Source organism: Mastigoproctus giganteus, chromosome 6 (assembly GCF_048544385.1).
Source record: "Mastigoproctus giganteus isolate SK-2022 chromosome 6, ASM4854438v1, whole genome shotgun sequence".
NCBI lineage: Eukaryota > Metazoa > Arthropoda > Arachnida > Uropygi > Thelyphonidae > Mastigoproctus > Mastigoproctus giganteus.
The window spans coordinates 450,761-477,034 of NC_143580.1; the positions used below are offsets into that span (position 1 = coordinate 450,761).

General features: G+C 42.7%; 1 protein-coding gene across 1 annotated transcript in view; it reads left to right on the forward strand.

The window, feature by feature from the left end:
• LOC150083782 (glucose dehydrogenase [FAD, quinone]-like) overlaps positions 1–26,274 on the forward strand; it is a 302,039-nt gene that overhangs the window by 204,307 nt on the left and 71,458 nt on the right. Inside the window, exon 5 of the mRNA XM_090374876.1 lies at positions 14,570–14,701. Coding sequence (XP_090231002.1) covers positions 14,570–14,701 — 132 coding nt within the window. The remainder of the gene's footprint in view (positions 1–14,569; positions 14,702–26,274) is intronic.

A 26,274-nucleotide genomic window follows, 5' to 3' on the forward strand; every position in this document is an offset into this window, starting at 1 on the left:
ACAGACGCCAGTCTTAAATCTCATCGGAGCATTTGTCAAGTATTTACTACCCCTCTCGTCTCCAGGTGTTGCCGAGCAAAGGAATGTCCCGACAAACTCAGTACTTTGCTGTATTGTTCTTTCAGAGCCATAATTACTCACACCTACTCACTAACAGCCGATGCTACCTGTTCTCGTTGTTATTGTTTATTCCGGTGTACTCTGAGTTGAAGCGCACCCCTTCTGCTACTAGTGATTTGTTTGTTTACCCCTCTCTCTTGTGCCTTGTCTAAATTTAATACCTAGCGAGTGACCCATTATCTTAAGTAATATTTGTGACTGGTAAGGTTTCTCCACCCTATATTGCTATATCAGAAGCTTTACTTTTAATTAATCTCTCTTTTGTATAAAATATTTTACTTGTAAGATTTTATATCTTTACAGAAGGCAAAAATATTCGCTGCTTTATGGGCTTTTTTTTTTTTTTTTTACATACATACATTTTTATTACATATATACACAGATACAAACACTTTCTATTTACAATCGTCGCATTCTGCGTAAAAAAACAAAACAATTTTAATTATACAGCTTCACTTGCAAGCAATAAAACAATAAAAGATATACTATGTGTGGATGTATGCGGATGTACTTGTTTTGGGTGGCACCTACACGTTTAGTCGAACTCCACCTTGGAAAATCTGTGTTGAGAGAGAGAGAAACTGTCTACACTCTACAGCGATCAACACCCTGTCAACCACTGCCCATTTCTGAGCATGAGTAGTTGTGCCTACTTCTATTATCTAGTGCTGCTGCACCAATTTGTCGTCCAGTGGAAGGAGTGCAATACCAAAGGACAGGAGCTCTCAGGCTGCCCTGCTTTATGGGCTACTAGACAGGAACTGGTAATGAATTAGGGATCCCCAGCTGGCGACCAAGTACATTTTAATGTGTGTCCTGCCAATTGCAATGTATGCCTCGCAAATCTGGTCTTCAGCTCCAGATTCACATTATAAGTCCGTCCTTGGGATTGAGTACTGGTTCTTGCGATGGCTTAACAGAGTTTCTGGCCACCCTTTTATTATCTCAAGGGCCATTCTCTACTCAAACCTTAACATCGTACCCTGGATGCAGCGGACAATTAACAGGAACATACACAGTCTCTCTCGCACAAATGCTCACAGGCAGAGTAGATGCTCCAGTCCTGGATAATTTTCTAGTCAAACCGCGTGCCACTGCTAGACGTTGCGGAAGAGTAAATAATCCACTGCGTGCAGTCCTGAACAATCTTAGTAGTCTGCAAAGATTCTTCCCATCAAATGCAGCAAAAATATTTAATTCTCTGCACATAGATGCCAAAAAACTGTGTAAGGATGCAACATACCGGAAAGAGATCTTCCAGGATTCGTATAGACTTACCAAAATATGAATCGGCTGCAAAGTACCAAAGAATTTAGAGTAAAAGAGAAACTTTCTGCTTTCAGAACAATAATAATTTGTTGACTGTAAAAATATACCTTCTGTAACAGTTATGTAAATATGTAATTTATAGATGGAATTATTAGTGAATTGTAAATATATCAGTTGTATAATGAATGTACACAATCATTAATGTGTAAATACTGTATTAAATATAAAATGTGCATTTCGGGACGTGACTGTTCAGTATATGTATTCCACTGTCTGTAGTACCCTGATATGTACTTAGCACCCTCCTGGCACTTTGCCGTCCTGGGGTGGTTTCCTTTTCTGAAATAAAGGGAGGATAATAATAATAATGTACAAAGCACATATTTCAGAATATTTCACGGGCGTGCATTAAGTTGTTCGGTCTCGCATTTTCTTGTGAAACAGTTCGCCGGTGTACTTGTGACGTGTCGTTCTGGGCCTCATAGCAGATAGCAGGGGGGTGCGATCCGAAGCGAATTTCTGGAGGTCAACTGCGATCATTAGCAGGACTTGCTTGTGTTGTAGGAAGCTGTTTTTTTAACGAACGATCGTCAGATTGATTGCCGTTTCGGACTTGTTTCCGATCCGAGAACAGCGATTTCTTTGTGGTCGAGGCAGGAAGGGGTGGGTGGTGCGCAAAAGCTACTTCGGAAAAGGCAATAGCGCTTTAAGGAATGCGCCAATTTCTACGGAAACTGCCCTCGAAGCAATAGCAGTGCCAAAATCGGCGTTCTCACATGACCCTTCAAGTTTTGGTACTTCGGCTGCACGAAGAAGTAAACGAAGGAATGTTTCTTCTGGTTTCTTGTGGTTCAGTTGTTCTGGGATAAGGGAGTTGATGCTGACCGGGCTAGCCGGGTGGGTAAAGTACCTACCTAACAACCCAAAGGTCGCGGGTTCGAATCCCGCCTCGGGCTTGGATCAAAGTACTGCAAAAACCTTGGGAGGTGCATCATGGCCACAGAAGTCGATGCGCCAACAACTAGCAAAAAAAAAAAAAAAAAAAAAAGAGGGAGTTGAGTACAGATGGGAGTGCTGTTGTCGGGTTTCAGGAGCATCGGCAACTAAGGCCATGTTGCTCCATGTGTATTTGTAAATTACGTGTTCTCAGCTCGATTTTCTGTTTGTAGGACGAAAAACAGGAGTGTCCGAGAGAAAAACCCCGCTACCCTCGCCTGAGACCGACTAACTCAGCCACATTGTGAAAGAACCCATTAAAATCAGTCCCGTTATCAAAGTTCACACACAGGTGGTAGTGCAGGGATTCTTCCACAATTGGGGATGTTCGTTCCGGCCCCAGCTTTTAGTTGTAACGCTGAGGGATGTAAAAGGGGTTTCGCTCAGAGGGATTCATATGAGAACATCGAGCTACGTCTGTAAACTAATAAATGAAATAGCACTCCTCATGTCCTTCGTGACCACGTCTTCCGTCCAGATTTATCGGTCGCTTCGGGGGAAATTTGAAGCCCCCGATGTACGGACACCCCGTCCAGTTGTGCAGGTGAGGTCGGTGGTAAGCGCGAGCCATGGGGAAATTTATTGGAAAATAAACGCGCATTAATTGTAGTGAAGACACGCCTGATTCTTTTATCAAATTATTTAGAAGAACTCTTTATTGTATAGAGAAGGCACACGCCGTACACAATACCCTTCACGGCTACAAGCCAGGGGTGTTCAGTAAAGGCTAATACAATGCAATAAAGAAGGATGAGATAGCAGAAAAAAAAAAAAAACAATATTATTACTAATTATACAAGTGTAGCATTAAACACTGGAAAACAAATGAAAAATTTACATATGAGCATGTATACACAACAGCATGTTATCAGGTTAAATTATTCTCCAGGGAGCAGTCCTTTTACAGTGCTGGAGTCATCTGAGCAGGCTCAGAAAGTTGGAACAATGTAGCGAGGGATCCATGGCAATGACGGACAGGTCCTTGTGAGCAGGTTCTAATGTCTTATGACGTGGTCCTGAGAAGGAAGTGGATGGAGTAAGTTCTGCCTGTATTTTTTATCCAATGCGAACTTTTAGAGGTCGCCATCCAAGGAGTATACGCACTGCAGCATTTGCACGGGTAAGAACCGATCGAATAGCTTTTACCGATTTGGGGTAGCCTTTAAATAATAAATAGATGAGTCCCGGGACAGCAACTTGCAAGAAGGGCAAATTGGATGCAAGCGGGTAATGTTGACAAAAGTTCTACTTTTAAATTAACCAAAGTCGGATCTCGGGCCACGATGAAAGGGGTTACAAAGGCATCTTCAGGCACCTGCATCCTGTACTTCCTCCGAGCGCGAAATATGATGGGTCGATTTGCAAGCTGTTTTAGATGTGTGGAAATATCGTGATCATATTTATAATTTGCTTCTCATCTGCGATCTTCCCAAGTCAGACACAGTTTTGGTACGAAGGGGAAAACGAAACGGATGAAAGGATAATCACCAGATTAACGCGTTTGGAAGCATCATTCACGAGGATGTTCCGACGAGTTCTTCGTGTTCCACATTAGAGAGAAGTGTCACATCAATCGTAGTAGCAAAGGTTAACTTCGCACCCCAAATAAGTGAAAGATCTTCGTATTTGTTCACTCTGATGGCTGAAGCCCCAAGAAGTATTTTAAGATCGCATCCAACAGCGATGTTAAAAGTACTCGAAGCACGAGTTGTTCAGTTGTACGGCTGTGTGTCTTTGTGGCTCCGGTTAATCAGTTAAATTAACAGAATTATGCTCAGGTTTATATGATGATTTTTAGGTTGGTGTATTCCTAATTTGATGCTGAACAAGAGGATATCCATTGTGTGGCGACCTGGACATCCAGGTATTTATTATTTATAGTTTTCTTATACTGCAAAATTTGCTGTTTTTGCTACTCACGGCTGACCAGAGATACCTATCGCTTCCGGCTACAGGTCAAGGTCAGGCAAATGCGCTGTGGGTTTGTACTTGCGGTCAAGTGACCATGGCAACACACGTCGTTTACTGCCTCCTAGCAATTATCCACGCCTCGGACAAGCGGATTTCTACATCCAACAGTAACAAGTCTAGCCAACTAAAATAAGCCGTAATTTTTGACTTATTTTGTATCTGATCGGTAAACGTATCACTTGGAATACGATACGTAGTTAAGGCAACTACTAAACACAATTGTAAACTCTTTTCCAGCCCACTACTAGTAATCCTTTTATCTGCGCCTAAAATCTGAAAATGCCTTTAAAGCAAGATCACCCAAATAATGAAAGCTGTGTAATTTGTGGAATTGTTCCGGACGTAGCTATAAAATGTACTTCCTGTCTCAAGACATACGGAAGCGAATGTCTCGCGTTGGACCTAAAGAGGCTCGGAAAGCAGCGACGGAAAGTTTGGCAGTGTCCCCCCTGTAAGGGAGAAAATTATATGCATTCACTCGGAACAACTGGTGAAACTTTTAACGACGTTAACCAAATTTCGGATTCACCTGAGCACAGGACCCAACCCGAACCTGAGGTAGACACGGAAAAATTGACATCGCCAGATGCACATGTGGAATTGCCACCCGACTCATTACAGGAAGAACAAAATGACCATTCAGATCTCACCATGCAAAAATCTAGTAGCTTCCAACAGGATAACACCCTATCAACAGAGATCTCCGCAATAATTAATCAAACATCACTCGAACACAGTCCACTCCTGGTCTCGCTCCTCACAAATATTGAGACAACTCTATGTATAAAGCTGTCGCCAATTCATAATATCCTCGCAGACCTACTGCTGGAAAACAAGCGACTACGAGAACACAATGAATGCATACACAAAACATTGGAGGTGTTGCGGAAAAATTTTGAGGACCTGAAGCAATCGGTTTGTGATCTTGCTGTTCAAACTAACCATCATGAGCAGCAGCCTCCGGACGAACACTTTCACGCGAAACCGAGAGCTCCTACCCAAACCACCCCATCTTTATTACCACTTGACCCCTCTCCAGCCCCCATTCTTACAACATGTGAGTCTGAAGTTGTGTGCCCTGAACGTAGCACTAGACCAGTATATATTGAAATCACAGCAGATGCCAACGGATACTCAGGAAATACTGCCTCACAGAAGACCCAAAGAATTCATCAGGAGCAGAATCTGCCAAATCGCACCTATTCGCGATCACAAAACTCACATATGGGGTCCTCGCGCTCAAAACCGGATAATGCTTTGGCTGCTGAAGTACATCGCAATTGTAGTTCCGCCTCAAACAACGTGAGAGGTAACCATTATGCAGGGACTACGATTGCATCTAATGTAAAGACCCATAGAGACACTACAACGTATGCAATGATTGCAAGCCAACGAACAAAAGAACAAACACTGACCCGTAATCCAACTGTTAAGGAACTGAGCCCCAATCTTAAAGTTATTGGAACCAATTTGCACTTCAGCAAGATGCAAATTGCGAACACTGGAATGATGAGCAAGCGGATCCGTAATGTCTTCATTAGTAGGCTCTCCCCTGCTACCACAGCTGATGATGTGGAACACCTTGCTGCTTTCAAAATGAATGGTAGAGTCACCAAGCTATCCACAAAATATCCCACCTACGCCTCCTTTAAGATCGATGTGGCTGATGCAGATTTTGAAGCACTCTTCAATCCTGAAATCTGGCCTGCTGGAGCTCTTGTTATGCCATATCTCGGGCATAAAGGGCAGCGATATAGAAGTAATGGAAAGGACTCCCACCAATGGTACCCTGATTCATAGCAATCCCAGATCTCGTTACCGCAACTAGAACCACAGACACGGAACACCAATATGCCGATCCCTGTGCTCATCAGTCCTAGACACACCCCGCTGAATCGAGTCGTGCGATGTCAGAGACCACCTGTCCGTATCAAAGTACCTACAGTACCTGCCTGCACCATATTTTATCAGAATGTGCGTAGTCTTAGGAACAAGCTTGACACTATGGAGCAAATTCTGCTCCCCGGATATTTTGACCTGCTCGCCATCACCGAAACCTGGCTCAATGACGATGAAGAATTCCTAGCAGCAGCTGCCCCAGCTGATTATGGGGTCGTATTCACATCTCGGATTGCACGCAAGGGTGGAGGCGTCGCAATATTTTACAAGAAATCCACTTTCAAGCTATTGGATAATAAATCCAGTAACTCCCCTAACTATGAAGCAATCCTCGTTACGTTAAGATACAACTTCGTGACGTTTGACCTCTGTGTGGTGTACATACCTCCAACGCCTTCCCCGCAAATCATCCTTGAAGTTTCCAACTGGATAATCAATCAGCTGCATCCTACAGCCTCTCACGTAGTTTGTGGTGATTTCAATTTACCTCCTCAGCTATCTAATATGAAAAAGGATCTTCTGGCACACTTGAGATGTGCTGATCTACAACTTATTAATGAAGCTCCAACCAGGGGGAATAACCTCTTAGATCTAGTTCTAGCCTCTATCCCTTGCACCCTTGATTACATTGCAGAAACGTCATTCGACTCTGATCATGTCCCAATACATGTGACTGCATATCTGCCAGCCCCCAAATTAGAAACCAGAAGGACAACAAAAAAGGTTGACATCACTAGCCCCGACTTACTTGACGTAGATAAGTGCATCAGAGCCGCCTCTCTCATTCCCTGGGTGGCCTTAGAGACTTGTGACCCAGAAATAGCTGTGAACATTCTCACAAACTGGATCAACACGGTTGCCAAATATGCCGCCTCTAAAAAAATCACAATCAGTCCATATACAAGACTTTGGTGGAATTCAGAACTCAAAATGAGTTTCCAGCTGAAGCAACAGCTCCATCGCACATGGAAACAGTCGCAAAATGTCAATGATCGCATCGTTTATTCTAGGGCACGGGCTCAATTTAATCGCATGAAATCTGAGGCAATCAAATTATACGTTAACCGAGATCTGGCTAAAGGAAAAATTCCATACAAGAAAGTGAACCTTCATTTTCCTTTGCAATTTGATCCTGAATTGTGGCTCGATTTCGTCACAAGATTTAATCGTAATCCTATGCCAAACTCAGATCTGGCTCTACTAACAGAGCCCACCCAGCAAGAAGTGTTGAGCACCATTCAGATCACAAAACAACAGCTGATCGTCGCCATCAATTCTCTACCTGCCTCGTCAACCGCTGGTGATGATGGAGTTCCCCAATTCATGCTCAAATGCCTAAGTCCGTACATTATTCAGCCACTTTTAATTATTTTCAACCAGTTACTCTCGAACCAGATTTTCCCACAGCAATGGGAAAACTATCTTATCAAACCTTTAGCCAAAGTTCAGTCGCCATCGAAACCTAAACATTTCCGACCCATCTCCAACTCCTCCAGCCTGCTGAAGCTCCTGGAGAAGACCTTACTCCCGATCCTCACCAAGCAGATCATGCCCAGTAATCCAGCCCAAATTCACTACTCCCTTCCAAACAGATCAACGATCACAAATCTGCTAGCCACAACGAATACTATCTTGTCAGCATTCGAGAAAAGGCACGAACTAGCTGTGACTTACTTAGACATTGAGGCTGCATTTGATGCCGTCCAAGTAAACCAACTACTCACTCTCCTGGAATGCCACTTCCAGATCACAGGGAACATATTATGCTTTCTCTCCTCTCTTCTGAATAACAGAGTTATAAAGCTTCATACAGGAGATCGCACCCTTACTAGATCCGTCACCGCAGGAGTCCCACAAGGAGGGGTCCTTTCCGGCCTTCTGTTCTCATCTATTATCTTCCCACTGGTTGCACATTCTCGATGTCTACTGAGCTATGCAGATGATATCAAGATACTGACTCCCATCATCCCTGGTCAAGACCTTGATCTGGTAAAAACGGAAATTAACAACACTCTCACTGCAGTCACATCTTACCTCTGCCAGTTCGGGCTCAAGATCAATCCTGCTAAGTCCGAATTCATGGTGTATTCATTGAAGCAAACTCCTTCTTCTCTCCAGCCTTCGGTCGGCAACATCCTCATCCCAATTGCATCCAGCCATCGTGATCTGGGCGTTGTATTCGACTCCAAACTTCGATTCAACGCCCACATAGACATGCTCCTCACACGTGCTTCAAGACTCCGGTGGATAGCAAAACAGCATCTCCTTCATATCAGAGATAAAAAGACAACCGTGAGGTACATAAGAGCAATCATCTTTCCACCTTTACTCTATGCTGCTGAAATTTGGGCGTCAGCGGCACCATCAATAAAGAAACCACTCTTTGCCACAGAATTCTGGCTCCTAAAGTGGGCCAACAGGAAGCACAACCTTCCAGCTCTGATTCACACCAAGCAGCTTGCCAACTCTCTCGGGATTCCACGGCTTCCCACCTTAGTCGAAGACCAACGCCTCCTAGCAACAGTCAAGATGATAACAGGCATAATCGCAACACCTTCATTCTGGGATACCTGTGGCTGGAGGATCCCCCCCTGCTGCCCTTAGGGCCAATCCCGAGCTCTACTCGCATTCAGCGCGACTCCATCTCTCGGACAGGTTCCTTCCTCAGCAGATGTTCAAGCAAACCCAGGCACTTGACGCCGACCTGAACAAATTCGCTATTGACCGGACTTACAGGAAAAAAATTATGTCTAGTAGGACTAATCTGCATTGACATGTGTACCTTGCATCTGTTCCTGTCTGATTGAGCTGGTGCTCTTATCTCGATGTTAAGTCAGCTCAATCAGACCTAACTCTCGTAAGGAGTTCTCTCCTTTGTATAAAATATGTTTTCTTTTGTAAAATTACCTGTTTTTGTAAATTAATTGTTCTATTTTCCCGGAAGTTTCGGGAAGTTGTACAAATGTAAACCCCTGGCTTTTTGGCCGTGAAGGGCATTAAAGATTATCTCTCTCTCTCTCTCTCTACTTTTATCATTTTACACATTCGCCCTTTCCGATGGAGAACCCACTGCACGAAGGTACTTCTGGAAATGCTTCTTCAGTGCTCTGATTTCAGTCGGCATCTGTTACTGCAGCAGATCAGTTACCGAGCCACTCCCTGCGAAACGAAGTGTACAACGGCGATACATGACTCCCCCACTACTGGAATGCAAAAACTGAAGAGCACTCAAAGTTGCTAAGGTTCAGGCAATCTGTTGGGAATGTTGTGAGAGGATCCGCTGGTGGCCAAGATGATAGCAGTGTATGAATTGTGCTCCGTCTTTTTCTCTATTTGCACTTAACTATTAGTCATTTACTAGATATAATTAATACTGATAGAAGGCGTGACTCCCTCCATCTGAATATACCAACGGAAGAAGAAATTAATGCTCAGGTAAAGTTTTATTAGTGATTTTCTGCATGTTCATCACTCGCTATTTGATCTTCGTTCCTCCCGCAAGTATCCCTCAAGGTCACACACCCTGCTGCGCTAAAGAATTAGGCACTACCGCCCAGTGCTAAAGTCAGAAAGAGCTTTCCTACAACAGCCAACCCTCCCTGGAGGATTAAAGAATTCAGTTCGCTATTACAATTTACCCTTCAGCATGGAAAAACAACCAACGGATTCAACGGAACTGACGTGCAGCGTTTGTAAGACCGTAAATAAATACACGATCAAATGTTCACGGTGCAGAATCATAATTGGAAGTTGCTGTTCTCAAGTGGATATAGTGCGTTTAAATCAGAAACGACGCAAGAAGTTTATTTGCACAAGTTGTAAGTCCACAAATGAAAATGATAGAACGGAACAACTGAATAAAACAAGTGAAGCGCCACAAGGTATCATAGACACTAGTGACTCAGAAAATGAAGACCCCTCCTCACAGTCCGCTAGGAAGCTAAATCACTCCTTAGCTCAAATCTTAGGCTGTGACACATGCCCAGAAGAATGTGAACACAAGAAAACAAGTGACGACCCCCAGGATATTTGTAACATTTTAGACCACACTATAGAAGCGAGCTGTATTGCATTTCAGAGAGAAGATAAAAACGAAGCAAATCGCAACCAATTAGCCCACGACACACAGAGGCAGGAAGACTTACTAGCAGAGCTCCTTCTCACCAGTTTCAAACCTCTCCAAAAGGAAAATCGGGAACTAAGAGAACAAAACACGAAACTAATTTCCAGTGGATAAGAAAGTAGACACCGTCCTAACACAGCTACAACATATTAACAGACGACATAATCAGACAGATGAACACTTACGAGCTGGCCCTGCTACTTATCCTAAAGAAAGAGCACGATACTGTACTCGTCTCAGGACTACTTTCCCAGGCGAAATAAAAACAGTATCGCACGAAGCTGATCCCCGCAGAGAACAGATGCGCCCTGAAATGGTGGAAAGTACTAAAAATCGAACAGAAGAAATCGAAACTGCAGAACAGAACAGAAAGAAGAGCAGAGACAAGCTAGCATTGCATTACGTGCAAGCCAACCCTGCATAGATAAGAATCACTGCTCCATCTTAGAGCCATATGCACCGAAACAACCTACCTACGCACAGATGGTTACTCTCCCGTCAAATTCGGCTGACCCAAGTTCTACTAAAAGAGAAAGCCACCCACTACTTACTGTAAGATACAAAATCTTACAGAATGAAATCATTGATGAGCTAGTTTTATAAATTGACGAATTCTTGTGGCTAGTTGAATAAGATAGTAATATCGTCTGATTTCAATAAGAATTATTCAGTAAGAAATAATTTAATGGGTCACTCACTAGGGATTAAATTAGACGAGGTTACAACTTCGAGAACACGGGAATAAACCAAAACAACGGTAACAGGCAGCAGTGGCAGTTGGTATGTAGGGGTGAAAGTACTAGCTCTGGAAAACAATAGTACGAAAGACCGAGTTTGTCGGAACATTCCTTTGATCGGTAACACCTGGAGACGAGACGGGAAGTGGATACTTGACAAATGCTCGGATTAGAATTAAAACTGGCGTCTGGCTGGCAGTGATGGCAAGCTTTGTGGATCTTATGAAGTAAAGGTGCTAAAAGTATAACCAGATGGTTGAGGAAATGGCGGCGGACTTCAAAGCGGTGGGCAGTCTTTGAAATTCACAAATTTATTAAAATGAGAGGTTGGATCGAGCACTGAAGGGACAGCTTGGGAAAAGGAACATGGTCGAATAGGACACAGAGATAGATTTGATAAAATGAGAAGATTGGTTAAGAACCGGAACCAGGGCGCGTCTCAATATAAGAGCGGTACGTAATTCAGATGAACAAAAAGAGAGAACCGGGAGAGAGAAGAAAGAAAAAAAAAAAAAGAGTTGAGTTTTTGTCGGTGTTTGTGAAAATGGTTTAGTGCGAGACAAAGTTGAGGTATTTATCGGAGTTAGTCAATATGAGTCAGTGTGAGACAAAGTTGAGATATTTGTCGGAGTTAGAATGAGTACAGACAGAGTAGAGATTTTTGTGAGTGTTAGTATAAATGAGTATTGAACAGATGGAGCGGAGAAATGAGCGAGAGATGCCCTGTGGAATTTTCTTCTTGCGAATTAGATTTTAAAAAGATGGAGCAAGGTCGTAAGCAGAATTAGTAGCCCGATCAGAGCGAAGCCGCGAATGGAAAGTAGCCTGATCAGAAGGGGCCGCGGAATTATTAGCCCGATCAGATGGAGCGAGGTAGCGAATGGAAGGTAGCCCGATCAGGTGGAGAAAGGCCGCAGAAGGAAAGATAGCAGTCCCCATAGCGACGGAGTAGGACCGTACGACAAAGTGCCAGCACAGTCCAGACTGAACAGTGAGTCTAAGCAGAGTAGCCGAATTGTGACCCGCACGAAGATTCCCTGGAAGCCCTAAGATAAATGCCCTTAGCAGACGATGATGACAGTCCCAAACAAGGAGCGGAAAGCTCCAAAACAGAGAAGTCCGATTCGAAAAATTAAGTAAGTGACTAGTTATACAGTATTCTCCCTCGCAAATAAAGGACTGTAGGAACCCTAATATCACATTAGTAGAAGTTTCGAAAGATGTTAAGGGAAGGATGTACAAAAATATAAATAAATATATAAATTTATAAATAAATATAGGGAAAATTCAGATGATAGTTATGGGTTTTGATTAATGTATAATTAAACATATGTAGAAAGGCAAAGGAGAGAAATTTGTTATTAGTTATTGTATAACATATATGGAGGATATATTTTGGAAGGGAAGGGTAGAGAAATACAGGGAAAGAAAAAAGATCTTCTGAATGTAGCTAACCCTTTGGGACAAGCATTAGTCCAGAAATTGGTGTCAAATGTACTATCTGTCTTGATTGGAGAAAGTTTGTGAAATTATATTCCCCAAGACAAAAAGGGGCACTAAATAAATTAGAAGTTAAGAGTGAAATTCCTAAATCGATTTATAAGGTAAGAATAAGGAGAAAGGGTGTTAACTAATTCTCTTAAGCAATTATTGTTCATGTGGAGAAAAAAGAAACTACAGCAGTTTTTTTGTAAATATATTAAGTTTGTTGTGTATAAAGAAATAACCCTTCCAGTGCAAAACCAATGTACTTAATTGTATATTTAACTGATGCTACATAGGCAAATTTGAATAATATTAATATGTGCTTGAGTTTTGATCAATTTATCATGTTGTGTATATATATGAAAATAAACTATGTTATGTTAAAAATTAACGTGTGCTTTTGTCATTCTTGAACATTCAGCCTTTCCGAAGGGAATTATACGCAATTGAGAAGTTCCCTTGAATCTGGAATTCTCCTGTGAATCCAAAGACAAGGGGTCTACATATCTATTAGGGAACAAAACAAGATATTTAATAATAATAATCAGGAAACAAATGAAAAGTAAAAAAGGTAAAGACTTTCTTCCCCCCACATTACCAATCAGCAACATGATGGAACGGGACAAAATGGCGATCCTATGCATAAAATCCCTGTTTCCTCGCCGAGGATATCGTCACAGGATATCGTCCTTGCCTTGCCGAAAAGTACAACATCACTTCGGTTCAATCGAGAGGGAAAATATTTGTGTCGCGAATCAACCCCGATATTACTCCCGGTGTCATCAGAGAAATGTGTGTTGAGGGAATTGGTATCGATGTTGAGGTACGTCAAGTACGAACTAGACACTCTGCCTACCCTCCTTCACTATCTCTTGTCCCATTACTTGTGAAGCCCAACTACTGAACAGAAGCATGTGGCACTCTCGTTAAACGATTCAGAGTACAATCGACAAGGCCACTACTAGTGCATATATATAGTGTGCATAGTATTAGGATCAGGCGCCCCCTGTGATTTCCCACATCTGCACCATATGTACACTGTGAATAATTACAGAACTACTGTAAATGCCAGAAAAGTGTTCTGCGTTGAATGTGTAGGGTTCTGTTGGGTGTCCTGGCATTTGGCCGCAGGGCCCCTGATGGAACCCCACGTTGCCCGCACACGCCGCTAGGAGGTCGCCAGGCTGCCCATTATTCTCTGGCTAGTGTTTGCAGAGTCATCTAAGCTTCCTGACAGAGACCAATGTAAAAAAAAAAAAAAAAGAGTTAGAGCGGGTGGGCTTTAGAGTCAAGAAAAGAGGGGCGGGCCAGGTAGAAATACTAGTGCAGTGAACACCGCAACAAAGCAATTAAAGAACACCTCGCCAGTCTTCAAAGAAGATACAAAAGTCTCCATTTTTCTACAAAATGTTCGCAGCATATCCAATAAACTCCACACCTTGCAGAGTCTTCTAATCAATTCAGAACACTCATTTATCTGTCTGACAGAAACATGGCTCCACAATAATAAGCAGCTGAACGCTCTGGCAGACAATTTAGGCTACAAGTGCATCGGTAGAGGGAGAGAAATCAAAAGGGGCGGAGGAGTAATGATGCTATATAAAACCGACTTCCAGATTGTGAAAGAACAAAGCTCTAATTCAGATAACTTCGAAGCTGTTATCGCCACATTCTCTGGTGAGAACAGCGAGGTACAGCTTTGTCTTATCTACATGCCACCAGAACATACGCGAGAGATCAAAAATGAGTTATTTTAATAAAGACTGCCCATCAGAACTGTGGCACACAGTTCTGATAGGCAGTCTTTATTAAAATAAATAATTAAATAGATATATACATAATTAAAATACTAAAATAGGTATAAAATAAATGCGTTAAAAGCGATAAATTACGTTTGTGTGTGTGTGTCAGAGAGAGAGTGTGAAAGCGCATTTTCAATTAATCCCAGCGGCACTCTCTTTTCTTACAGGGTATCATTCTACAGGAGGTTACCTAACTGTATCCTCACCCCCGTATGCGACGCCCCTCGCCATTGCCTTCGTCGAATCGGGTCTCACTTTGGGGTACAAAAACCTGGACGTCAATGGACCAGTTCAAACAGGTGCGTGCTTTTGTCTTATTTTAATAACTCGCGCGCATGCGTGTGTGTGTGTGTGTTAGGATGCGGCAGCGGAAACAACCCCATCCAGATGCCGCTTTTCTCGGCGGCACAAAACGAAGTGTTGATGGAACTTTCCAGGAAGGGACGGAAATATTTGTTGGCATCTGGGTGTGTCTGACTCGACAGTGCTCTGCTGGAATGGCTTTATTTACCACCACGGAGTGCTTTCTGTGGATAGGAAGAAATCAGTAAATGGAAGAAGAACAACTCTTTATTATACACAGAAAGCACATTGCTGTATAGAACTCCCTTCACGGCTACAAGCCAGGGGTTTACATAAAAGAAATTATACAACGTAATAAACACAAAAAAAAAAAAAAAAATTATGACTCCAGAAATGTGTGAACACTGGGGAAATAGATCCATGGCAGTGATGAATAGGTCCACTGGAGCAGGTTCTAATGTCCTGTGACGTGGTCCTGGGAAGGAAGTCGAATGAGTACTTTATTCCTTGTCGACTGCGAATTTGTAGAGGTCGTCGTCCAAGGACTGTATGTCTTGCAGCATTTCCACGAGTACGAACCGATCAGTTAGCTATAACCGGTTTGAAATGTGTGTCTTTAAAACGACTCTTTCTCCAAACGAAATTGAAATGCAGACTCGAAGCATTTTAGATTTAAAAGAGATTACGGTTTTCTGGTGAAAATTGATTGTCGCTCATCGCATCGAGTTTAAAAGAAGTTTTCGCGTTTCGTTGAATCACGGTTCAACTGATTCATTCACGTTCATTCGTGTACGTGCGGTATCTGCATCGGGGCCATTTCTACAGGCTGCGAAGACTGGGCTGGGCTGGGCTGGGCTGGGCTGGGTAGTACTCATTTCGTGCGCGGTGTTCGCAGGCAAGGGCAAAGGAGTTTAACTGTAACAGGAGGCGAAATTCGGTAAGGAATTAGGAGAGAATAAGGCACCCTGCAGTCAAATGAACTAACCGCGCGGGGTGTGAAAAAGAATTAGTGGGAGTAAAGCGAACAGCGCACGAAAACAAAGTTAGGGGCCGGGTTGCCTGGTAGTGGCAACGGCCCTGGACTTCGTAGATATGCGGATCAGCAAATGATATCTCAAGGGAAAAATTCCGCCGAACCCCTTACATCATCTTCACTGAAAAAGTCCGAAACGTTGCAAATAAATTGCTCACACTACACAGACTTCTTGCTACTTGAAGACTTCACATTGAGCTTGGGCGTAGTCGACAAAGAACTTGACCTTTGTACCAAGGTCCTTGAGGTTGTCACAGACATTCTCCCAGATATGCCAGACAAGCTATTCTTGCTACCTGGGAGTCTAAAACGCTGATGGAACTGATATTCGGGTGACACTCAATTCAAAGTGGACCCAAATTCGGCGAAGTCCGGACGGTCTATGACAGCCAAATCCTCTGCTTGCACCTTCACGATGGTGGGACTGTTAGTAATCCTGGGTATAACCTTCATGCATAAGTACATGGTGGGTGACCACCCAGGTGTGAACCAACGTAAGCAGGGGTACAGGTGTGGCGCCCACACCATATGGAGGAACGCCGCACCTCTATGTTACCAGGCAGTACTAGGTGGTAGATGACTCTCATCAACCGATGAAATACCACCACTTTGCTTATTGGAGGCTTGAAGTGGTGGAACCCATGTTTAGTCTCTAGAGCTAAGTTCCGGTCAACCCTTCCCTATCCCTTCCATCATGCAGTATGATTGATGATTTTTGAGGTTATGATGAATGTCGTGGCGAGATCCAATATTCCTTACATTTCGAGGGTACAGCTCTAAAACGGTGTTCGCAGGCCGGCCGCTAGATAGTACACCGGACCAAACCTATTGGTAACTCTCTAGGAGGCTTCCGGATCAGCTAGTGTATAATCTTGCTACCTCTACTCTGCCAGATAGTGACTGGAGGGAGTCCGAGTAGTATGTATGCGGGGAGCATTGTCTACGCCACGTTGTGTCAAGGATCTGGGTATATTCTTACCACATGTACGCCATATCCAAAAATTTCATTACTTCATACAGCATGTCCCACCCACTTTTTCTTACTATTGAATACACCATGAATTGTTAAAATAATAGAGCAAGCTTATCTGCGAAAAGATCTAAACCTCCCAAGGACTTCCTAATTCATTTCACAAATATACGTGGTCTCAATTCTAATCTCAACGATGTCCATTTCCACATGCAGTCTTCCAAACCCCATGTACTTTTTCTGACTGAATCTCAGTTATCAGTTGATTCAACTACTTCTCATCTCAGATGTCCAAATTATTTGCTGTATGATTCCTTTCGCCTCAAAGGTGGTACTTGTGCATATGTCCGTTGTGATATTCCCTGTCAGAGACTTGGCAATTTGGAATCTCCTCTCTTTGATCTTCTCTGGCTTAAAATCTCTCTACCTCATTGTGTAAAATTCATCTGTTGTCTCTACCGTTCTCCCAACTCCACTAATCACTTGGAGCTCTTTGACTTCCTCTCTTTGCAACTTGACTTTCTCCAGTCCAACTTTCCTAACAGTGAGGTAATTTTCCTTGGTGATTTTAACGTTCACAACTCCAGCTGGCTTCCGTTTTCTAGTCATACCGACCCAGCAGGTCGAGATGCTGAGGCTTTTGCAATTACTAATGACCTAGCACAGATTGTTCATTTACCTACAAGAATACCGGACAATCCTAATCATACAGCCAATACGCTTGATCTTTTTCTCACAAACAACCCTTCTAAGTACAAGGTTGAAGTGAGAGGTCCTTTAGGCACTTCAGATCACAACTTGGTGATTGCCTCTTCTCCAATGGAACCTTTATCTCATGGCTATTCCCAACCTCGTATTGTTTGGCATTACAAGAATGCAAAATGGGATGACCTGCGAGACTTCTTTTCTTCTTTTCCTTGGTCTGATTACTGTTTCAAAACTTCTCATGTCAACGTTTGCTCAGATCGTGTCAGTGAAATTATTCTTGCAGGAATGGAATCCTTTATCCCACACTCCACTTTAAAATCTCGTCCTTTATCTAAACCTTGGTTTTCCAATAAATGTGCTAAGGCTGTCCAAGAGAAGAACGTTGCATATCGTAATTGGCTTGTTTCTAATTCTTCAGTTTCATTTTCTGCCTACACCAAAGCTCGCAACAATTGTAAAGCAGTAATTAATCAGTCCAAACTAGAGTTTGAACAGGCTAAGAGTAGAAAACTTGCTTCTTGCCCTAATGGTAGCCGAGCATTCTGGTCTCTTGCCAAAGCTATTGGCCGCAACTTTTGCCCATCTCTGCTCCCACCTCTGTCCAAACCACATGGTTCTGTTATCACTTCAGCCAAGGATAAAGCTGACCTGCTAGCATCCCATTTTTCTTTGAGCTCATGTATTAATGATCTTGGTCAAACACCTCCCACCATTCCCAACACGCTCCATTCAATGCCTCCTGTGATCTTCCGTCAAAAGGATATCAGAAGGATTTTGATGAATCTTGATGCTAAGAAAGCTCCAAATCCTGATGGTATTTCTCCACTTGTTCTCAAAACCTGTGCTCCTGAACTTACTCCTATTCTTTGCTGCCTTTTTTCACTTTCTTATTCCAAAGGTGTTTTTCCTTCTGCTTGGAAATTTGCTCATATCCAGCCAGTTCCTAAAAAGGGTGACAAATCCCTCGCATCCAATTATCGTCCCATTGCAATTACTTCTACTCTTTCTAAAGTAATGGAGAAATCAATTAACCGCCAACTCTTAAACTACCTAGAAACCTTCCATCTGATCAACGATCGCCAGTATGGATTCCGTCAGTGTCGATCCACTGGTGATATTCTGGCTTATGTTACCCATTTATGGACTAATTCAATGGAAAGGTTCGGTGAAACACAAGTAGTTGCTCTTGACATCTCAAAGGCTTTTGATCGTGTTTGGCATAAAGGTCTTCTAAACAAGCTTCCATCTTATGGTTTGCCAACTATTTTTTGTAATTGGTTATCCAGTTTTCTCTCTGATCGCTCACTGAGGGTGATGGTAGATGGCTCTCTGTCTTCTAACTTCTCCACTAATGCCGGTGTCCCCCAAGGTTCAGTTCTTTCCCCCCACTCTTTTCCTCTTGTATATCAATGACCTTCTTCCATTGACTGGAAATCCTATCCATAGTTTTGCCGATGATATCACATTGCATTCAACTTTCCATTTTGAGAAACCTTGTCCAGCTCAATCAGCTTCAAGTTCTCGAAAATCTGCTGCCAATTCCTTAAATGCCGATCTTCAGGTAATTCTCCAGTGGGGCAAAGACAATTTAGTTGATTTCAACCCTTCTAAAACTGAATCTTGTCTTATATCTCGCAAAAAGGATTCTTCTGCTCCTATGCTTATCTTTAGTGACACTCCGATTTCTAGGCAAAATGATATATCTCTTTTGGGGATTACCCTGACTTCTAATCTCTCTTGGCACAAGCACATTACAAATATTGCTTCCTCTGCATCTAAAAAACTTGGTTTTCTCTTTCGCTCTTGGCGTTACTTTTCTTCCAAACAGCTGCTCACTCTGTATAAATCGCAAATCCGCCCTGTCATGGAATATTGTTCCCACATCTGGGGTGGTGCCCCCAAAACCTCTCTCAGGCTTCTTGATTCCATTCAGAAGAGGGCAGTTAGGTTAATTAATGATTCATCTCTAACAGAGTCTCTCCACTCGCTGTCTCATAGACGCACTGTTTCTGCTGCATGCCTCTTCTACAGATACTTCCATGGGCACTGTTCTTCTGAATTGGCTTCTATAATTCCCGCTCTCTCTTTCAAAACAGTCCGAACACGTGCCGCCACCAGCCAACATCCATTTACTGTCCAACTTCAAACCCACAGAACCAACTTTTCATATTCCTCGTTTATTCATTCAACTGCCGTTTTCTGGAACAACCTTCCTTCATATGTATTTCCTGAAAATTACAATCTACAGAAGTTCAAGTCCAATGTCAACAAATATCTTCTTTCGTCTTCTCAATCTCCAACCCAAGCACGGTACTAAGTACTATAGGTTATAATACCTCTCGTGTTTGGGGTTTTCATAAAAAAAAAAAACAAAAAGGGATCAGAGGAGTTCGGGCACAGGACGCTGTTTAGGTCCCGATAATTGCATATTGTCAGGAACGATGCATAAGTGCTATGTTTGACTGTCATTTGATGAATGTCAACGTCATTCCAGTTTTGTCCTTGATTAGGGCTCGTAGAGGGGCCACTGTTGTATTTGGGTCTGGTCTGGTCTAGTGGCAAATAGCCTCACTTTTTCGGGTGCTGCTTTCATTCACAAGTTTGTGTCTGTTCCAATGATGAAATCGTACTCAGTTTTTCGGAATTGTATTTCTGTTGTAGTATGCTTTGGTTCCTTGGGGCCCATGTGATTTGGTCAGGCAGGTCTGTTCTCCATAGGTTAAGAAAGAGCTTGGTGCCTTCTATGTATCTGGGGTGAGTGGCTGGATTTGCGCCTTGTTTGTCTATCAAAGCTTACGTAATGTAGACGATGTTCTTGTCCATCTCCAACATGAGCGATCGCTTCTGTGAAGGGCGGCGAGTGATTACTGACCATCTTGCTCAGGATACATATGCGCACAGGGAGGAACCCAGGTCTGCAGCCTAGACATGTGTTTTGGAGCATATCATCATTACTAGAAGCATATTAACTCTCTCAAAGCTATGTGAGACTCGCATCTCGTCTCTCTCTCACAGAGTGAGAGAGAGACGAGATGCGAGTAAAGTTGAAAATGTGATCAATCGCCCTCGGATGATGATGAAAATAAATGGAGAAGAATGAAGTCTCAAGTGCGAATTGACTCAGTTGGACTCTCTGAGGACACTCTTCTTCCCAGCAAATACTGCGAAGTATTTTAATAATTTAAACATAGATCAAGAGAAACTATGTACATCATCATCATATTTACACTCATTGAAGCGTTCCCTGAGCAAAAGCTCAACAACGCAATTTAACTATTTACAATTGACTTACTTAGCCTTCCGTGCTGCGAAAGGAAATGCCCTGCATCAGGGAAGTTTACCATCCTTAGCCCAGTGGAGGCAGGTCGCTATTATCCTTTTTTAAATTAACAACAATTTTCAGCTCTAAGTACAAAGAAATCTGATTGCTTTGATCTAAACCACAATCAAAAATCTAACTCCAAAACAAATATCAATTTCGAAACTTAAATACACAAAGTCAATTAAGAAGTAAAATTTCAATACATATATATATATATATATATATATATATATATATATATTTTTTTTTTTTTTTTTTCCTGTTTATACTCCGGAACGACCAAACGGTCAGACGAGTTCACAGGATAGATAGAATACAAGAAACAGCACCATATTCAGCAGTCACGGGCTTGAACCCCGATCACTCAAGGCACGTGTACTTATGCACCCGCGCGCCTGACCACTAGGGTACGGCATATAGAACAATCCAACAAGCAACAACAAGCAGTCGCAACGCAAAACATCAACTTCGGCAAACATGCGGGAAGAAGGAACTCACAATCAATTAGTGACCTGAGCACTACTTGATTGTGAATTATATTTACATTTCTTAGAAATTCCAAGAACAATTAATACATACCTTCATCCTCAAAAAGCCTACGCATCTCATGGGGAGAGGAAACCCCTAAATGGCAAACAAGCCTTCGCCTTGTTATGTCATACAGCTGACATTGAAAAATTACATCCTGGCTATCCTCAATTTGCCCAAAACGACAGCGATCACTGTCCACCAGGCCCAATTGATGCAGCCGCAACTGAAGTCCGTGTCTATGGCCTGAAAGACACCGAACTTTGGCCACCTGCGTATCTGTTCAAACTTAGTAACGTCAGGCAAAAGTTCGTACGTCACCCTGCCTTTATAAGACGCCGTCCAATGCTCCTGCCAGAGCCGATGGATATCCGGTGTTATTCGTTTACTTGCGACCTTTAAGTCTATCATAAAATCTGCCAGCCTCTGGGCAAGAACGAACACCCATCACCTCCATGGGAATATTATTCTTAGTTCTGTACTTCAGAAGTCTCTCGAGAACAACTACGTCCACTGGCAAAGCACCAGCGATAATCTGTAAGGCTTGTGTGGAGACCGTACGGCAAGCTCAAGTCACACTAATTCTTTATCTTATCCCTCATGGCCTTCACATGGGGAATAAAGCTTAGTCTCTGGTCAAGACTAACTCCAAGGTACTTCACTATAGGGGCAAAGCCCAAGGCGAGCCCACCAAAGCCTACTGTGGGATTTCTGTTCGGACTGAGAAGCCCTTTGAGCATCATGCACTGCGACTTCGTCGGCGATATCATTAGGTTGTGAACCGAGGCCCAAGTCTGAATCCTATTCAAAACCCAACTGGCCTTTTGTTCCAGTTCTAATCGGGCGTTACCATAAATACGTCACACGGAAATTTATACCCTACGTAGAAAAGACCTATCCAAAAGCTCACAAATGGTTCTACCCAGGACTGAACACCACCTTCCTCCTGACGGGCCATGGGCCCTTTAACGCAAAACTGAATGCATTCGAACTGACCGAGGACCCAACTTGCACCTGTGGCAATATGGAGACGTGGCAACATATCATGCACAAATGTGAATGCTATGAGGAACAAAGATCAGTACTCATCACCAGTATAAAGTTTGTACCAAAAGACAACGAGCATCACCTCCTGGATTCGGAAGACGAGTACACCGCGTTCAGCCGCTACGCCCGGGACATCTTTAACAGAAGGAGAACAGAAATCGCTATCCGGAACAATATGGAAACATCTGAATAGAAGAACTCCATTGAAACTAACCAAGGAGGAGACATTCAAGACTACAGCATGAACATACCGCATGACTACAACCGATCAGAAGAAATTACCAACAAAGATAACTCTCCATTCATGACCTGGTACAAATGGCCAGGACTGATGCTCTCAACGAATATGACTACCTGAATTGACATCAAAGCAGTACTACAAACTGACCAGAGTCATCACTCCTCTTCCTGACCCCATAAGACGAACACGAGACAAGTGAGACTGAACCAAGACTGTGACCTACCTGAAGTGACACTGAACTGAACATCCAAAAACCATGACTGTGACCGCAGCTACGCTGTTGCTTCGCCTTTTGGCGATCTGGGTTGGACACCTAGTCTGGCCCACTTTCTCTCCATATCCTGGCGGAGGGAGAGGCCGGGCCGTCCCCTCCCCCGTTTACTTCTCGTGGTGCGGCATGGGCATGCCACACTGATGTCTGGGGTCGTCTACCCTATTGGCCTCATACTTCTGTCTTTCCCCTCCAGTATTCAGTCTCCCCCCCACTCTCTCTCTCTCTCTCTCTCTCTCTCTCTCTCTCTCTCTCTCTCTCTCTCTCTCTCTCTCTCTCTCTCTATACATCACAGTGTACGCCCCACACGACAGAAACTTAAACTTCCAAATTATAACAGCCAAATCATGCATCAATTCCGAAACTTAACCTCATTAGCGAACCACCCCTTAAAATCGCGTTATTATTATTATTTTTATTTATTTTATTTTATTTATTATTACTATTTATTTTTATTTTTATTTATTATTATTATTTATTTATATTTATTTATATATATTTATTATTATTTTTTTTTTTTTTAGGCCCTAGCCACTGAAATCTGAGGAAATTAGGTGGCAGGGCCTGCCAGCGTAAATAATTATGCTGGGTGTACCTGGTCCGCCCCCACGGGGCTGAGTGTGGGCAACGTTTGGCCCCAGCAGGGGTCTAGCGGCTAAATGGCCAGAGGAACAACGATACACAACACAATACTTCCAAATCCCATACACTTTTAAATCTCTGGCCTTAACAGTGATCTGTTACACCCACAAAGAAAACCACGCGGAGATGGAGGAAACCCCTGGTGCCGTTTGACACGAACACACTTTACACTTTACTTTACACTTTTACCATAAAAACACTCCTACTCCGTCTATGTACAACGCGAACGCCCCAAACACTAAATTTAACAACACTCAAAATAATCTTTGCCAAATCTCGGCCTATCCATCTAGGTAATATCAAACCCACCAGCGGTGTGTATAGGCATACAACATATGGTGTAGCAGACAAGTGACATGAGTATATATATGTGTATATACACATACATATTATGATTTTTTTTTTTTTTTTTTAGGTCCTAGCCGCCGAAATCTCAGGAAACTAAGCGGCAGGACCTGCCAGAGTACCTAAGTCTACTGGGTTCCTGGTCTGCCTCCACGGTCGAAGGTGGGGCAACGTTGGGCTCCAACAGGGGTCCAGCGGCTAAACGACCAGATGAGCAACGGTACACGACATTACACATGTACAATACCCACACACTTTTAAATCTCTGGCATTCCCAGCAAGCTGGTACACCCACAATGAAAGCAACGCGGAGATGGGGGTAACCCCTGGTGCCGCATGACATCAATATACCTTGCACCTTACCTTACCATAAAAACAGTTAGAGTAGAGCGCCATCTGGCTCTCAGATCCTGCATCTGCAGGAGCCTCTTTAAATCCCATTTCCTCGCAGGGGAAGAACCTACTGCTCCCCTTGCCACCCTTCTTTCCCTCTGGTGGGGAATGGGCATGCTCCACTGAAAAACGGGGGTTCATCTTCTCTATCGACCCCTTTGCTTCCTATTTCCACCCCCAGTCTTCTGCCTCCCCACCCAAAACTGTCATATTCCATAGCGATCAGCCCAACATCAAAATTTAAGACACACCAAAATTTATGCCCGACCTTTAAGGCCTTACAGACTTTCAGTGTAAACCCCAAACGATTTTGAAAGAACCTTAACTAACTAAACTACGCTCGCGACTTCTCCAATGTATTTTATTTTATATATAAAAAGTAAATCAATCCAATCATAATACCATCAGGGACCTAAGAAAACGAAAAAAAAAAAAAATTATTATCGCTTTTTACCGACAATCTAGATGACTTGAACTGGGGCCAACCACCCAGAATGAAGGCAAAAAACGACAAGAGGTTGTCTGTTTCTGTGATGATCTATATATGATAAGTAATTTAAATCTAGACCAAATATAAATCAGTATAGGCCGGCCTCCGTAGCCGAGTGGGCAGGAGCGGGAGTGCAGTAGCACACGCTCTTTGAGTAGACCGGAGTTGAAACCCCTGACTGCTGAATACGGTGGATCTGCCAACCCGCACTGGACCAGCGTGGCAGATTTTGGTCCATTTCCCTCAGCATGAATTGTTGAGGAGGCTTCCACCCTGCAGTGGGTTGATAATGGTTGCACTGTACTTATAGGCCAAATGTAAATAAATTTTAGAATTATCAGAATCAAAGGTAAGAAATATAAGTAAAATGTAAATGTAAGTATATATTAATCATCGTTGACCCGGAAGAGAACGTAATTTAATGATTAAAATAAGATTAAATATACATATTGAACGTATCTGGGACATAATGTTATAGTCGTCCAAATAATATGTGGTGCCCCCTATGTGATAGATACGGTAAAAATAAATATAAATAAATAATTAAATTTAAGTTAACGCAAAGAGAAACATGCAGATAGTAAGAAGAAAAACTAAAGGAGTAAGAAATAGTTTCTCCTACGTCCTCGGATTTCCCTAATAACTTCGGAGAAATAAAAATAAAGAGCGTAGGACAGCTTAAAGGCATTACAAGATATAAGTTGTGGCTCGGGTATGCCCGGGATCGCAAACCCGTTCCTATAGAAGGACCCTGAGCTGAATTTGCATGTCACCTTAGCGTGAACTGAAGTAAATTTAAATATATATATATTATAAAAAAAAAAAAATGATACACTATAATTTGCAAGCCGGTGGGTACAAGTTCTCTACGCCGTAAGACACCAAGAATGCAAAGTGTATCCTATTTACATATATACATGGCACTAAATATAACGATTTTATTGAAAATTATATTAAAACAATAGGTTCAGAAAACAAATTTTTGAAATTAATAATGTTTATCGCTTTCCTGAAGTGATATTTCAGGTAAGCGATAGGGAAATTATTATTGATCAACCTGCCGTACAACGCTGTTAAGCCCGCTGAACAATTTTTATTACTATTGCAGATATAAGCAATCCTTAAACATTGCGATAAAATTATATTAGCATGCACTGATTTTGATATATTAGATCTCCAATTTGTAAGGCTTACTACGTTAAAATTGAATGCATCTCTTTTATTATATACGTTTATGTCTATATTACTATTATGCAATATTTCTATATGAAGATCCAGGTAATTTGCTATAGTATCGGAACTGTTAGTTCCGATATTATAGCAAGTACATCCATCTCCGCGGGTGTACATTGTATCGGGGCCAGAGATTTGAAGTGTGTGGGGGGGTCATGTGCTGTGTATTGTGTTGTGCCCTTTGTTCCTCCGGTCTATTAGCCGCCGAGCCCCTAGTGGGACCCGACGTTACCACACCATGCCACGGGGAGGCTGACCGGGTGTACCACTGTAGCTAGAGTACTCTGGCGGGTCCTGCCACCTACTTTCCTGGGATTTCAGTGGCTAGGACCAGATTTGAGAATGA